The 16,329-nt window shown below is 35.5% G+C and overlaps 1 protein-coding gene across 2 annotated transcripts in view; it reads right to left on the reverse strand.

The window, feature by feature from the left end:
* The window catches only part of MYBL1 (MYB proto-oncogene like 1), a 33,014-nt gene extending 16,685 nt beyond the window's left edge, over positions 1 to 16,329 (reverse strand). For both annotated transcript variants that reach the window (XM_059042642.2, XM_059042643.2), the window contains exons 1-6: positions 16,215 to 16,329; positions 7,426 to 7,531; positions 7,037 to 7,108; positions 5,499 to 5,591; positions 3,361 to 3,581; positions 1,157 to 1,331 (exon numbers count right to left, since the gene is read on the reverse strand). In XM_059042642.2, the coding sequence (XP_058898625.1) occupies positions 1,157 to 1,331; positions 3,361 to 3,581; positions 5,499 to 5,591; positions 7,037 to 7,108; positions 7,426 to 7,531; positions 16,215 to 16,234 (687 nt within the window). In that variant the 5' untranslated portion in view covers positions 16,235 to 16,329. The remainder of the gene's footprint in view (positions 1 to 1,156; positions 1,332 to 3,360; positions 3,582 to 5,498; positions 5,592 to 7,036; positions 7,109 to 7,425; positions 7,532 to 16,214) is intronic.

The raw sequence follows: 16,329 nt of genomic DNA on the forward strand, positions 1-16,329 counted from the left end.
ACTGTACTGTCTTTACGTGTTTTCCTACTTGTAAATTAAGATGTCACTACCTTTTTTAAGTGGTTCTTTTAAAATTATGTCTAAAAAAATAAAGTCCACTTAGTGGAATAAAATCAAATCTGTGGCATACTAAGCATAGATGGTTAACAACTAGCCAAATTTTATCTTTTGGTAGATACTTTATCTTGTCACATTTTATGTGACAAGAACCAAGAACTGCTCAACATGAAAAATAGCAGGACAGACAAACAGACAGGAAAACGTAAAACAAATCTTATGAAAACTCCTAATTTCTTGCAGGTAGGAAAATGCATTGTAAGGAAAACAGAGCTTGCCCTATGATGAATGTGGGTCATCTCCAATGAACCTGTCTAAACAAAGGCTGAAGTCACTCAGTCAGTTGAGTGATGAGGGAAAAGCAAAGTTGAATGCCATCAAAGAACCAATTATTTACCACACACTCCAAAATGATTGCTTGAATGATTTTTGACTATCTTCTCCTCTAAACCATTTTATATACACTTACCTTAGAGGTAAGCAATACTACAATTACACAAATTTTTTTTAAAAAAGTGAACTACAATCACTATTAAAGCACAAATGATCATTAGCTTTGAATCATGAAGACTCAAAGAATGATAGTATTAGGAAATGTACATACTAAGTTTCTTAACTAGATAACATAAAAATTATATATAAAAGGAAATATTTTAATGAGTTTGTTCTCAAAATATTTATCAATCAAAACAAGTAGAGGGCTTCCCTGGTGACGCAGTGGTTGGGAGTTCGCCTGCCGATGCAGGGGATACGGGTTTGTGCCCCGGTCTGGGGGGATCCCACGTGCCGCAGAGTGGCTGGGCCTGTGAGCCATGGCTGCTGAGCCTGCGTGTCCGGAGCCTGTGCTCCGCAGCGGGAGAGGCCGCAACAGTGACAGGCTCGCATACAGCAGAAAAAAAACGAAGTAGAGATAAACTTCCACTAACGGTTTAACGGCTACTCATGGCATATTTCTTCAGTTTGGAAATTTAAATGTCTATTCCTCTTAATATATGTTGTTTTTGTCCTATTAAGAAACTAAACACCTTCCCTAAAGAAACTAAAGAAATATAGCAACTAAAGATATTTTTTAAATTATAAAGGTATTAAAAATATGTGCCTGAACAGGTATGTAAAACTGATTCTGGGTTTGCAAATGGTCCATAGTCGCACAAGGTTTGTGTTGAAGTTTAGATGAAGATCGTTCTGATTTTATTCCATCTTGTAAGTAGCCTTCCTGCTCCACTTTTCTTCGCATAGTAGAATTCCAATGATTTTTGATAGAGTTATCAGTCCTAAGAAAGTATATATTTAAAAAGAAAAAGAGGATTCCATAAATGTTAACACTGTATAAAGTATACAAAGTACTTAAAACAAATTTTTACAACTGGTGCAATTAGACATTTTTAATTCAAAAAATAAACTGTATATCTCTATGTCAGATAAAGTTCTAAACACTGGAGATACAGCAGTGAATAAGATAAAGAAAGTCCCAGCTCTCATGGGGCTTTACATTCTCACTAGAAGCATGGGGGCAGGGAAGGAGGAAAGAAGAGAAAAACAAAAAAATAAATAATAAGAAAAATAGTGCAATGCAGATCATTTAAAGTAGGATAAGAAAAGTGAGTAACTAAAGTAATTTTGATTAGGTGGTCCAGGAAGTCCTCTGTGAGGTTACAGCAAAGCTAAGATCTGAATGACAAGAATGAACCAGTCATACAAGAATAGGAAAAAAAAAAAAAAAAAAAAAGAGCATTCCAGGCAAAGGGCATAGTGAGGGCAAAAGCCCTAAAGCCAAGATCAAACATGGTCATAAAATGCAAACCACAAAATACAGAATCCCAGTATTCTTTTTCACTTCTTACAACAAAATACCTACGAAAGAAAGAGTTCATTGGCTCCCCTTTTACCTAAGTTCCCCTTGTAAAAATGGAAGTCTTCAACCTACAGCTACTTGTAGTATAAATTTTTAAAAATACATAAACATTTACTGAGAATCTACTTTATGCTAAGCACTAAGCTAGGTTCTATGGACAGTAAAAAGATGTATCAAAGATTGAAAACATCAGAAGTTCCTAGACCAGGTTCAGTAACTTGGATAAAAAAAGTTAACACTATGCTTTAATTTCCTTATCTATAAAACAAAGACAGCAATGTTTGCTCCACATATTTCACAAGTATATGAAGATTAATTAAGAATATATAGAATACAGCACCCTATCTCCAAGTTTCAGGAGGGTAGGAGCCCAATTTTAGCTGACCTGGCTCCAAGTTGTAAAACTACTTTCTAAAAAAGATATGAGAAGTTTGTTTTTCCTTTATATAAAGCCAAGTAACTAACACAGTTGGGCACTCCAGTTGCTAGGTAAGTGTACAATAGGATGAACTATGTGAAATAAAATGGTGCTGTCAAGTCTTCTGACTTAAGGACTAGCTATTGTTTATCTTGAGAACCTGTATGTAATGGGTCGTATCTGCTTGGCTATGTGGGTGAAAGGTGGGATTTCTCTCCGTTTTTTGCAATCTCTTATCAGATTGCCTATGATGGGCATCACATTCTGATTTAATGTTTATTCAACAGTAAAAGTGTTTTCTTTCTCTAAAAAAAAAGAAAAAAAAGAATATATGTAAAAAGCATTTTATAAACTATTAAGTACTATACAGAGATTACAGCAATAAAAAACAAGTGCGTATCTTCCGAGTGAGGTATGGATTTTCCCAAGATTGTTGGTCTACTGTACTACAGACAGCTAGGAAACATTTGAACCAGTGCCATGTATAGTGTACTTAGCACATCAGTGCCCCTGAGGGAAGGGCTATATTTTAGCCACGTGGATATATACACACTACTCATGATTTGAATGATACCATAATTAATTAAGAATTGAATTTTCTCTAATGCACTTTCATAGCAATTTTTTTCAGCCAGTGTATTTGTTATTCTCTGGTCTTATACATAGAATCCAATACGAAAGAAATCTCTTCAACTCAGATTCCATTCCATCTTAGTTTTTACAAAGAAGGTTGCTTAAATGGCACTGATGTGTAAACACAATCTGGGGAGTGCATTAAACATTCACATAATCTAAAGGTCCATCATTTTCTTGCACAAATTACCACTATAAAATATTTCATTAAAAAAGTAATTATATCCCTTACCACAAAATGTACTGACATTACAAATATCGCAAAAGGTTGCTTGTATTCTGCAGTCTAAATTTTAATTATAAATAAAAGTCATGGGTACTTATAAATATATTTAATAGTAACATAATAAAGATCAAGTTTAAGTACAGAAAAATGTATATACATTTATATAAGTACCTTCCAGGAAGTAGTTTGGCAATTTCTGCCCAACGATTTCCCAACCGCTTATGTGCTTCATAGATAATCCTGTCCTCCTCTTCTGTCCAGGAAGATTTCTTTACCTCAGGATTCAGATGATTATGCCATCTTTCTCTACACTGCTTGCCTATTCTTCCTTTTAAATGTTTTGCAATTAAAGACCATCTTTTTGGCCCATATTTCTGAACTAATTCAATAACCTAAGAAACAGAAAACAAAGTTTAAAAAAGCATTACCTTTTTTAAAATAAATAAGTTATGGGGGTATAATGTAGAGTATAGTGGCTACAGCTAGTAATACTGTATTGCATATTTGAAAGTTGCTGAGAGAGTAGATCTTAGAAGTTCTCATCACACACAAAAAAATTTTTACTACATATGGGGATAGATATTAACTAGACTTGTGATCATTTTGCAATTTATACATTATGTTGTACATCTGAAACTAATACATAATTATATGTCAATTTGAAAAAGGCACTACTTCACAGAATTTTAAAACATAACTCAAGAATGCCATTTTTAATGCATTAAATCCAAACCACAACTACAAGTTAAAAAAACCAATTTTACTAGTAACTATTCCTTCAGCGTTTGCCAAGTTCAAAAATTGATTCCAGGGCTTCCCTGGTGGCGCAGTGGTTGAGAATCTGCCTGCCAATGAAGGGGAGACGGGTTCGAGCCCTGGCCTGGGAAGATCCCACATGCCACGGAGCAACTAGGCCCGTGAGCCACAACTATTGAGCCTGCACGTCTGGAGCCTGTGCTCCGCAACAAGAGAGGCTGCGACAGTGAGAGGCCTGCGCACCGCGATGAAGAGTGGCCCCCGCTCGTCACAACTAGAGAAAGCCCTCGCACAGAAACAAAGACCCAACACAGCCAAAAATAAATAAATTTTTTTAAAAAATTGATTCCAAACTTATCTAAAATACAAGGTGTTAATTAAAGTGACTTGTAAGTTAAATTGTTTCATACAAAATTAATAGGAAATAACAGTAAAAATGTTGAGACTTAAGCATTTCCTACTCTTACTTTTTTTTTTTTTTTTTAAGCTTCAGCTGAAAGCCAAATAAATCATTATGGAAGCAGCAAGGATCTACAGTTACTGTATTTTCATTTCTTCCTTTCTCAAACTGAAAGGATACAAATCATACATTTTAAAACTTATCATTGGCCATCAAGCAAATCAGATCAGTTCTGAGCCTAGTGAAGTTTGGGGTTTTTTTGTTTGTTTTGTTTTATCTTTTGTAGCTTTTTTTTTTTTACTTTGAGTGGCAGTAAGAATACTCTAATTTCCCAACTACATTAACAACATTTATGCCATAAAGAGCATGAACTAAAGAGCAATTCTCAGTAGAGGACAGCAACTCTCCCATTCTGCTCACACTTTCATAACACAAAGAATTACCTTGGTTTTTGAATCATCCAACTCTGGGAACATGATGCTCTGATATCTATCTTATTCGGGGGTTCATTACAGGTCAAGAGGGAAAGTTAAGAATGACTTCTTTACATCTCACATTTTCAGATAAAATAGGAATAAAATTAAATTGTTTTTAAAATGTTAACTCAATTTTCAACAAGAAATTATATCCTAAATGTTGCTAACCTAAGCTCTAAAGAAGGTGACTAAGCTGATAATATTTTTCCTTCTGCAAACCAAACTTTCAGACAGCAAAGGCTAAACATATTATATTTGGTTTGACTCAGTTCTGAAAAAACTACATTTCGGGCTTCCCTGGTGGCGCAGTGGTTGAGAGTCCGCCTGCCGATGCAGGAGACACGGGTTCGTGCCCTGGTCCGGGAAGATCCCACATGCCGCGGAGCAACTAAGCCCGTGAGCCATGGCCGCTGGGCCTGCGCGTCCGGAGCCTGTGCTCCGCAATGGGAGAGGCCACAACAGTGAGAGGCCCGCATACCGCAAAAAAAAAAAAAAAAAAAAAAAAAAAAAAAAACTACATTTCAAGATACTCAAGTTTCAATCCTTATGCAAGCAGTAACTCAGAGAACAAATCAAAGTGATTTAAACATGTATTTATGTGACAAAAAACCAATGTATTAGGAAGAAAAAAAGCAAGTCCACCTACACAGTGAAAATAAAGAATATGAACATGTTACCCTCTGATCTTCTTCTTTAGTCCAGGGACCCTTTATCAATTCTGGATTTAAAACTTTCTGCCACCGATGCTGACACTGAAAATCAGAACGATTCTGAAAGAATTCAGATGATTTTGTTATGGAACAATTGTCCTCCAGAAAGCAAGTCAGCCCAAACTTATATCTCACAACCTTAAGAAGAAAGTTTTTCGAGAATAAGGCATTCAATAGCATTCTTTAAAAATGTAGTATTTATTTTACATGCCTGTGCCCCAATTAATTTTTAATTAAAGTTGTCAGCATTGCTTAGACTATAAATAAAGACAATATACATTTGAAGTTAAATTATGTATCTCTATACTCTGCCTTATAACAGCAAAAAGCAAAGCTACAACACAGATACTGCCATAAAGAAATGTACTGATGAATAAAAGGGAGTAAACAGACAACTATACAAAGCAGACATATGAACTCAAACAGCATAGCAGTCTGGATTCATATAGTATAGCAGTACATAACTCTAGAAAATTAAAAAATCCTGAAAGGCATTATTAGACCACTCATGGAATTTAAAGGATGTTTATAAATGACAACCTCCAAGTTATCAAGTAAAAACTAAATATACCTAGATAGAAGATGTGCATTATATACCAGTTAAATTATTTAAGTGTTGAAGTTCAAAAGGAAAATGAATTTACCAGGATAAAACCTTATGTAGAAACATCCCAAACTCCAAAAATGATTAATAAGTGTAGCCTTATTTTAGTCAAGTCACAACCTAAGTAACTCCTATGTATTACAAGGATAATAATAATAACACTTAACTTTTCATTAGTGATTCAGTTTCCAGAGATATTAGTTCATATACAGGATTACAGATAATTTAGAAGCATATAAATACAAATACTTTATTTACCAATAGCTCTGTCCTGGTGCCTAGTGGACTTATTTTTATTCAAACTGAGCTTCTTCATTTACAGCTTCTGCACATCAATGCTGATCCATTTTAAGGTTATCAATTTTTCAAAACAATCAGGCTGTTCCTGTATAGACTTGTAGCATTTCTCTGTTCACTTCATTTGCTGTTATACCATTGAAATTAAACTGATAAAGCTAATGTAAATAGCTTTTCTAATTTAGCTTCCATTTATTGAACATGTGCTAAATGTCAGGAACTGTGTCAAACACCCTATATGTTACTTCTAATTTTCACAGCAATGTAGCTTTTTCTGGTTTTATTAATTAGCTACCAAAATATTTCAATATATTTAACTTCTCTCAAAATGTTTTAATATTTATCGGCAAATATTGATAAAGCCCTACCCAAACTTTGTATCATTTTTGTTTTAGATTAGTAATCTTTTTAGATCCCTGGATAAACTAATTACTAGAAAATCAGACTTTATAAGCTTTCAACTGTAGGAAGATCAGAACAAAAGAGATGTTTTTAGGAAGGAAACCTAAATCTAAAATAATGTAGACACATTTCTGAAAATAGCAAATGTAACCCCATGACCTAAATCATTCATGTCAGCAATATAAGATAATGTTTCACTTACTTGAAGATGACTAGCAATTAGAGTCCAATCATCAGTTCCATGTTGTTCAACCAACTTCTTTAACTTATCATCCTATTAAAACAGGTATGAAAAATTAGAAAGTTCTCCCTCACCCTATTCCTGAATATAGATACTCTCCAATTCTTCCACGTCATATCTGGTGGCCATTTTTAGAAGGACTGAAGCCATTATAACACAAGTTCTCCCATTTACTAAACTGATTCTGTCAGTCTCAATATCAACCCGCTATTCATGTATGGTTGAAGAAAAATAATGTGCAAGTTAGTTGATGGATAACTTTTCTCATGTTTTGTTTCTAAATAACTTTAATATATATTATTAATCATTAAATACGAGCATAGAATTAGTAAGCCTTATCACATAATTACCTCATCTCTTGTCCATTTTACTCTATTCCAGAGTTTCTTCAACCCTTTTTGTTGTGGGACTTCATAATCATGATCAGCATACTGAAGGTCATCATCCTCATCCTCACTAAAAAGAACACAATTGTGAAATCAAGAATTTTATTTAAAGATATGAATTCAATCACTGAATCTGAATACAGAGATACGACAAAAGAAGTCACTCAGACTAGCAGACATATGTCCAATGAGATTATTCAAAGTATAAAAAAAATTAAGAGTCATATAATGGAGAGGAGCTGTAGTTCTTACTGACACAGAGGAAAGAAGCTAAATATGTCAGCAGAGGCCAAGTGATAACCTTTATGTCATGCTAAGGAGTTTGACCTTTATTCTTTATTTGACCTTTAACCTAAAGAGTTAAAGGAATTTAAGTAAGGGAGTAAAAGACCAGTATCTTGTGTTTCAGCAAAAATCACTGGCAGGAATGTGGAGAGATGGAGGAAGGAAGACCAGTTGGTAATCTTTCACAATACCCCAAGTAAGAAACTATTAGGACCTGGCAACGATAATGGTAAAATACAAAACACAGTCAGTTAAATGACACAATGGAAGAAATGAGGCATTTACAACACCAACAACAAAAAAAGTTAAAATATGTAGAAACAATTTGAGTATACAGATCAAGTTATAGTAAACAATGAGACACAGAAGAACAAATGAAAAAACATTCAGAGCACATTCTTGGAAAGGAAAACATTATAGATGTCCATTCTCTGTAAATTAATTCTTAAATTTAGATTAAATGAATAAAAATACCAATAGATTTTCAGAGGAACTTAGACAAGCTGATTCTACAGTTCATATGGAAAAATAAACAGGCAGTAATAGCCAAAAAAGTTCTAAAAAAGGAAAGAGAGAATTAGCACTACCCAATATCAAAATATACTGTAGAGAAACAATAAATAAAACAGAATGGTACTGACACATGCACAGATACTCAAATCAATGGAACAGAACAGAACATTCAGGAAAAACACAAAATCCGTATGGGAATTTGGTAAATTATAATAGTAACATATCAATCAGTGGGGTAAAGATGGACTTTTCAATAAAGGGTAAGACACTGGGTAGCTATCTTAAAAAATAAAGCTAAAGCCTCACTTTAAAATAAAAAATTCAGATGAAGCAAATATTTCACACTTAAAAAAATGAAAACATAATAGTACTATAATAGGGTTGAATTCTATTGTTTACATCCTTGAGTAGAAGAAATCTAAATGTGACAAAAATCAAGAAACCATAAAAGAATAAACCAACTAAGGTCGTGATAGTAGCTATAGAAAGAAGCACATAAAACTGAGATATGAAAAAGGTACAAACAAAAGGAATTTTCAACTGATGAATCTGAGAGATATGGGAGGAAGATTTAAGGACGACTCCAAAATTTCTGGCTTTGGGAGCATAAATAGAGCTATCCACTGAGATAAGGAATAGAAGGAGAAACAGAACTTTGGGAGGTAGAAGGTAATGAGGAGAGTAAGCAGTGTGGACTGATTTCAAGGCACTTGAGAAATATACAGGTGGATACTGGATGTATCCAGAACAGCACTGTCCAATAGAAATGTAATGCAAGTCACATATGTAATTTCTTAGTAGCCACATTAAAAAAAAATAGAAACAGGTGAAATTAATTTTAATAATAAATAATATTTAACCCAATATATTTTTAAATTGTCAATTCAACATGTAATCAACATAATCACAAAATTTTTTACATTCTTTTCTTCTTACTTAAGTCTTCAAAATCTGGTGTGGCATTGTCCAGGAGGGAAGAGACTGCCAAAGGCAAAAGAGAAAGAGAAAAAAAACAAGAAGATGAAGCTGATAGAAAGAGCCCAGGAGCAACAAAGTGAATTCCTAGCTACAGACAGAGCTAATCAGAAAAATAAAAATTAAATTTAATTTAAATTTTTTTAAATAAAATAAAATTAAAAGTACATAGCAATTCAGGGCTTCCCTGGTGACTCAGTGGTTGAGGGTCCGCCTGCGGATGCGGGGGATGCGGGTCCGTGCCCCAGTCTGGGAAGATCCCACATGCCGCGGAGCGGCTGGGCCCGTGAGCCATGGCCGCTGGGCCTGCGCGACCGGCCTCCTGTGCTCCGCAACAGGAGAGGCCACGGCAGTGAGAGGCCCGCATACCGCAAAAAAAAAAAAGTACATAGCAATTCAGACTAGCCACATATCAAGAGCTCAACAGCCACATGTGACTAGTGGCTCTCCTACTAGGCAGAGCCGATCTAGAAGACAACTGGGCACATGAATCTTCTGCTCAGGTAACAGGTCTAGGGTAGACATACAGTTTTGGCAATCACCAGCACCCAGAGAACAGTTAAATCCATGAGAGCACAAAACCCCAGAAAAGAGGGCAGGTCTTTATGATAAACTGAATTAGAGGATTTTGAGTAGTCAATGGACTGAATAAAGTTATGAGCATCTGAAAATAACATGAGCTAATATTTACTTAACATTTCTAAGTACCAGACATTGTGGAAAATGAAGGCCTAGATTTAATATATACTGTTTACAGATCTGTTTACAGATCCTTTGCAGGAACTTCTAATTTCCCTTGATTTGTCAATTCCATTAGGACCAAAATTTTTCTTACCCGACCAAACAAGACACCAAAATCTCCCACCCACCTAGGACACCTAACTGCTTCTTTAGTTTAATGCACTTCAGTATTCCAATACTTTCTCCCCTAAAGCCAATGTCTATTTTAATAATCTGTCAGTCCTGTTTCCATATATGATTGTTTTGTTAAACTGATTGTTTTGTTATGCTGAAAATAAAAGCACAGGTTTAATTAAATACCTGTTATTTGCAGCCATCTTCAGCTATCAGAAATATCACTTGATTAGCCACGATTAAACTGTTAAATTGGAGATGGTTCAGGATCCAATGACTTCATAAATTTCTAAGAAGGCTAGTAAACCAGATAAAACACCATACTGAAGCTTGCTGTCCACTGTACGCACTCATGGAACTTACCCATCCTTCTCAATGCTATCACACTTGCCAACCTTCCCAACCAAATTGTAAACTCAGGAGTACAAGGACCATGTCTAATACGTTCACCTCTCTTCATCACGCACAGTACCTGCCATTCAAACCTTTGTAAAATTACTGAATGATCTTGCTTACTCTTTCACCTCCTCCGAGTATTCTGTATTCCAAAATTACCTCACTCCTTCCCAACCCAATCAAAACTTTTACCTCCCTTAATACAGCTGATCTCAAGTTGACATGAGAAAGAAAACGTTCTTTTTTAACAAATGCCAATACCTCTAAGAGGAGGTAAAAAGCATTCCCATTTATTAAAAAGAACTTTCAAAATCCAAATGCACCTCCAAGTGGTAGAATTTCAAGCATAACCTGCTGAAACAAACATAAAAAAAATATTCAGTACAGAAGGGGTTCTTTGGGGTGTCTACTAATATTGCCTAACCCTTCCTAGAACTGTCCCCTGCAACATTATCACTTCCTGTCATCCCAAACAGCCCTCAGTCATGCTTTTTACAGGTTCCCGTCTTTTCTTCCCTCCCCTCAGACCCCAACACCTTCCATAACAGCATATTTGAGATTGCTTTAAAAATTAGGTTATTTGAAAACAATTTCTAATTTGAGGACTCACCCATATAAATTTTGAGTATTCACAAAAATATCTACATCACATCTAATCTGTACAAAATTCACCTTATCAGTATTCTTATCAAAATATGTTAAGTTAAATATATGAATCCAAAAATGTTATTTTGGTCAAAAGACTAGTTTCCAAGGAGTAATATTCCTGAAAACGTGTTCATTTTAACTTTAAAAACCTGCCTTATTTTTTAACCACATACTTGATTTGTGAGAAATTTCTATTTCTACAAGAGGTTTCATCCTCTGTCTTGCATCAGTATGGCCATCATGTTCAGGAAGCTGGGTTTTCTAAGTGGTTGAGTGTGAGGGAGGATTAAAGTAGAATTCTTAGAATCCATCTCTCTACCACTGGGACTTCCCTAGAATCCATCTACCTAACTACTTCTTAGTTTTAGCATTAAGTTATTTCTATATTATTTAAGTAATTGTTGAAAGGATGATAAAACTTTCAACTAAGTATGACAGAAGATCCTAGAAACTCATCACTAGCTACAACATAAAGCTGCCTGAGAATGCCTACAATTTGCGAAGAGAAACGGGAAGAGTTAAAACCCCACAAATAACTTCACCAATATTCTACTTTCACCTTTTAACAATGAAAAAGTCCCATTGCTTAATAATGGTTAGACACCATCAAAACAAATCATTATTTTATTTTCTTTATTTGTTGTTTTATTTGCTTTATTTTTCTGCTTTCTACTTCCTTTTTTAGTATTTCTGTATTGTAGCTATCAATGCTGGTAATATCTAATAGTTAAATAAAATCAACTTCCTACTATCTATCTGTAAATAGATAAACCATTTTTAGCCTAGGGTGACTAATCGAGAAGACAGTAAAAATAGGTGAAATTATTTCTCCAGTCACAAAGCAAAAACCAAAGAGGAATTTGGTCTTTGAATCTCCATTCAGGACTTGGTTTCCAGAATCATTCTGCCAGTTTTATTTTTTAAGTCAAAGAAAATATTTATTCTGTTAACTGTCTAATACATAACCTAAGTACCATATTCAAAAACTTTTGTAGATTATGAATGAACAAAGTGATTAGGGTGATTATGATACTGCAAAATGAAGAGCATATGCACACACACGAAAATACTATGACTCATTAGGCCAGGAAAATGGTTAAGAGTAATTCTACACTGGGGTGTAAGCTAATAGGATGTGATAGTCATAACTTTCCCTGTGAAATAATACACAAACTATTCACACTTGGCAATATTAAGATAAAACATTTGAGAGAGAAGTTCAATTTTAAAGGACATCAATTATTCCACCTAAAAAAGAGTAAAACGTGGTGTGCCAAAGGAATAATTTGAAATTTTTTAAAATTTATTTTTATTTGAATAGAAACTACTGATTTGAATTAGAGAAATATCCGTCATTCTATAAAATCTGCTCCAGTAAAATCACTTCAACTTGATAATATTTTAAATCAAACTGCATCAAGTCTGAATATTTTTATCATAATCAAAAAATACATTTATTATACTATCTTGACAGGATAACTGTGAATTTTTTTAAGTTCAGTCGAATTCAAGGGATGAAAATTTACCAGTTTGATTTAATAAAGTGAAATCAGGCCACCCAGTGGTTAATACGATGTACTGCATACATGAATATTGTATTCCCAAATCTGGACTGCAAACTAGCATCATTATAGTAAGACAAATTCGACTTTACTTGACCATTAATAACAATAATGAAATAAATACTGAAGGGATTTCTACGTAGCTATCCATAAACAAAAACAATGAGAGAATATTTCTATTTTATTCCATTAGTGTGTGTATATTTTTTTTTTTTTTTTTTTTTTTTTTTTCGGTACGTGGGCCTCTCACTGTTGTGGCCTCTCCCGTTGCGGAGCACAGGCTCCGGACGCACAGGCTCAGCGGCCATGGCTCACGGGCTTAGTCGCTCCGCGGCATGTGGGATCTTCCCGGACCAGGGCACGAACCCGTGTCTCCTGCATTGGCAGGCGGATTCTCAACCACTGCGCCACCAGGGAAGCCCATGTGTGTATATTTTTAAATGAGGAAAGATGATTACAAAAAGAGTTCAAAACAGGAACTATATTAAAGCTAGATGGTACCTTATAGACCACAAAATCCAAACCCCTTATATTAACAAACAAAAAACAGGGCTATAGAGTTTACTTGCTTTCCCCAACAATATTGCTAACTACAAAGTTGATTTAAAAATCAGTTCTCGTATTTCAGTATTCTTCACCCACAACACCCATCTCACTAGAAACAACACAGTAAAATTGCTTCCTACAACACACACACAGCATACCTAAAGAGCTGGCTTTTGTCTTTCCAGTTTAGTATAGTCACCAGTCATCTCAACTGTAAATACCTGAATGTGTTCCTACTTAAACAGGCCTTCTAGCTTCTAAATGACACTTTTTAAAGCTTATTTTTAAGAGTGGAACTGGCTGTTAAAACCTAAAATTAATTACTTAATACATAAATATGGTTAAAAATCAAATACATGTTAATAGCAGATATACCAATTTTAGTATTGCCTGTAAATTATGTCATTAAAACCCTCAGTGGGATCTAAAAACTATTTAAAGTCACAACACCAAATAAACCTTTTCCTTTATGTAAATCCAGATCAGAGATACTATAGCTATCTTAAAGATCAAAAGAGCTAACATCCTTCAGTTGCATAAATCTGAGGTAGCATTTTTTACTCTTTTTTTTCAGATCATACAGGAGAAGTTATTACAGGATTTATGCCTGTAGTTTTATGCAAAACTTTTATACGGCGAAGTATAGTTTTCAATCAAATACTTAAATGGTTGTATAGTGGAGATTTTTAAGTGACTGAATTATGTCCTTTTTCATTCAACTATAAATTAGGTTCATATTTATTATTAAGATATTTAGTTAAAGGCATGAGACTAGACTTTGCCCAATAAATAGATTATTTATCCTTCAAAACATTTCACATCCTATTATTTTCCAAGATAAATAAGTCATATTTACATATACAGGAAATATAATTTAGAGCACAAAACACATTCAAGTATGAAGACCCTAAGAAATACACCATTCAGAGATGATAATTCCTCATCACATCTTCTACCTGTATGCTCCCATAGGGAGTGTAGCTTCACCCCACCACATTTAATTACTCCAGACTTATGACTCTTTCAATCATTCTGTGATACATTTCAATTAATTTACTCAGCTGACAGGAATAAAAGTCAACAGTGCAATTAATGTTTAGATCTCAAAGCTCACAGTATTGTCAATAAAACAACTTATACAGGCAAATTAATCATTAAATCACTTCTTCTTTCTTAACCTATTATTATGAAGCATACGCAAATTATGGACAGAAAAACTAACTGGAGAAGGCAGTTAGCATCCAAGTCTAACCATAACTAACTGCTAATGACAGCATTAGCCAAGAAACTGTTTCAAATAAGATTAACATCAATACTGATAAGTAGATAATGCCACACATTGACTATAAACAAACTCCTGTTATTGACTTGACAATATTCACTTGTCACCTTGCTTAATGAAGGTATATTTAAAAATTCAAAAGAAAAGGCCTAAATCAATACCTCAATAATTATAGTTATAGGAGATTTTAATATCTATGTTTTCTGAAGACTGAGAAGTCAATCAGGTTCTTGATGTTCTAGAGTAGTAATTCTCACCTGGGTGATTCTGGCCCCCAACAGACATTTGGTAATGTCTGGAGACATTTTTGATCGTCACACCTGGGGGAAGTGGGGTGTTACTGGCATCCACCGGGTAAGAGGCCAGGGATGCTGCTAGACATTCTACAAAGCACAGGACAGTACCCCTCCCACCCTGCCTTCCCAATACAAAGAATTATCTGATCCAAAATATCAACAGTGCCTAGGTTGAAAACCCTCTTCTAGAGAAGTGTGTGTGTGTGTGTGTGTGTGTGTGTGTGTGTACATTTGTTCCACCTCAAGGGTCTGATCTATTCTGTAGTTGCTACAAAGTAATAATCTAACAAAGACTTAATTACATTCTATGTTGATTTCTGCAAAAGATACCTTACATGCAGCAGATACTTAATAAATGAAGAGCAACAAATACTATGTGTACTTATTGCCAATTTTTAACAGTAATCTGCAGTGAATGAAGCTAGTACTAAATTTCAACTTGGGAAATACACCTCTAGTTGAGACTTTGAGGCTGTGGATCTAGATAAATAAAACCACTTGGAAATCCTGTCAAACATCTTTTCATGTTTATTTAATAATACTGACAACTAAAAGATACTGTAGTTTTTTGTCATCTAAGTAATTCCTACACACAATTTAGGAGTAGCTAGTATAACGACATCAATAAAAATGAGAAGAGTAAATTCATCCTATCAAGTTTTCAAAAAAAACATGCCCTACCTCTGTGCAACACTTAGGCACAGTCAGAGCCCAACAGACACACAAAATATTAAGTGAGTCAAACACATTGTTTTACTTTAAGATCAAGCTACTGGTGGTAACAGTGTGGCATCTTCCCAGCAGAAGATATTAAAAATACATACGTAAAGCTGAGAACATGGGTATGGTAATTACAGTAAACATCAAAAAAGTTTCTCTCTCCTCGGCTATTCCTCAGAGGACTTCCACACCTTTCAAGGGAGCAAAGACGGCAGAGGGGTCCCCACCCAGGTTTATCACAAAGTTCCTATTTTTAACTGGCCCAGTCATTCAGAGAAAAAGAGGCCCTCTGAACACCATTTTCAGGTCGTCCAGGCAGGACACTTCCACTTTCATCTGCGGAGCGTATTCCCTGAAAGCGCACAGACTTACCTGCCAACTCCCACCAAGAAGTGGCTGTGAGCGTTTGGGGGGTCTGGATGTGTGCTGTGGGGAGAGTGGACTCAAAAGAGCAACCTGGGCATCTGTTAGTCACTTTCTGAGTCTGAAACACACTGGTCCCCAACTACACACGTCACGGCTGCGCTGCGGCCAGCGGGCCGAAGCGGCTGTGGAACAGCGGGAAGAAAACCTCTGCCCCGGCTGGGGAGGGCCTGGTGCGGAAGAAGCGGGAAAGGAAAGGGAATCTGAGCCGACACTGTGCCGACGGGCCTGGGCGAAAGGGATGTCACCCACCTGCGCGACCTCTTCGCCATCCTTCAAGTACCGCATAGGCGCGGGCTGGGCGGGGACGCAGTTCAGCCTCCTCCAGCCTCAGGCTAATGCTCCTTCTCCCCGACCCTCCCTCCGC

Source organism: Kogia breviceps, chromosome 17, assembly GCF_026419965.1.
Source record: "Kogia breviceps isolate mKogBre1 chromosome 17, mKogBre1 haplotype 1, whole genome shotgun sequence".
In the NCBI taxonomy this organism is placed as follows: domain Eukaryota; kingdom Metazoa; phylum Chordata; class Mammalia; order Artiodactyla; family Physeteridae; genus Kogia; species Kogia breviceps.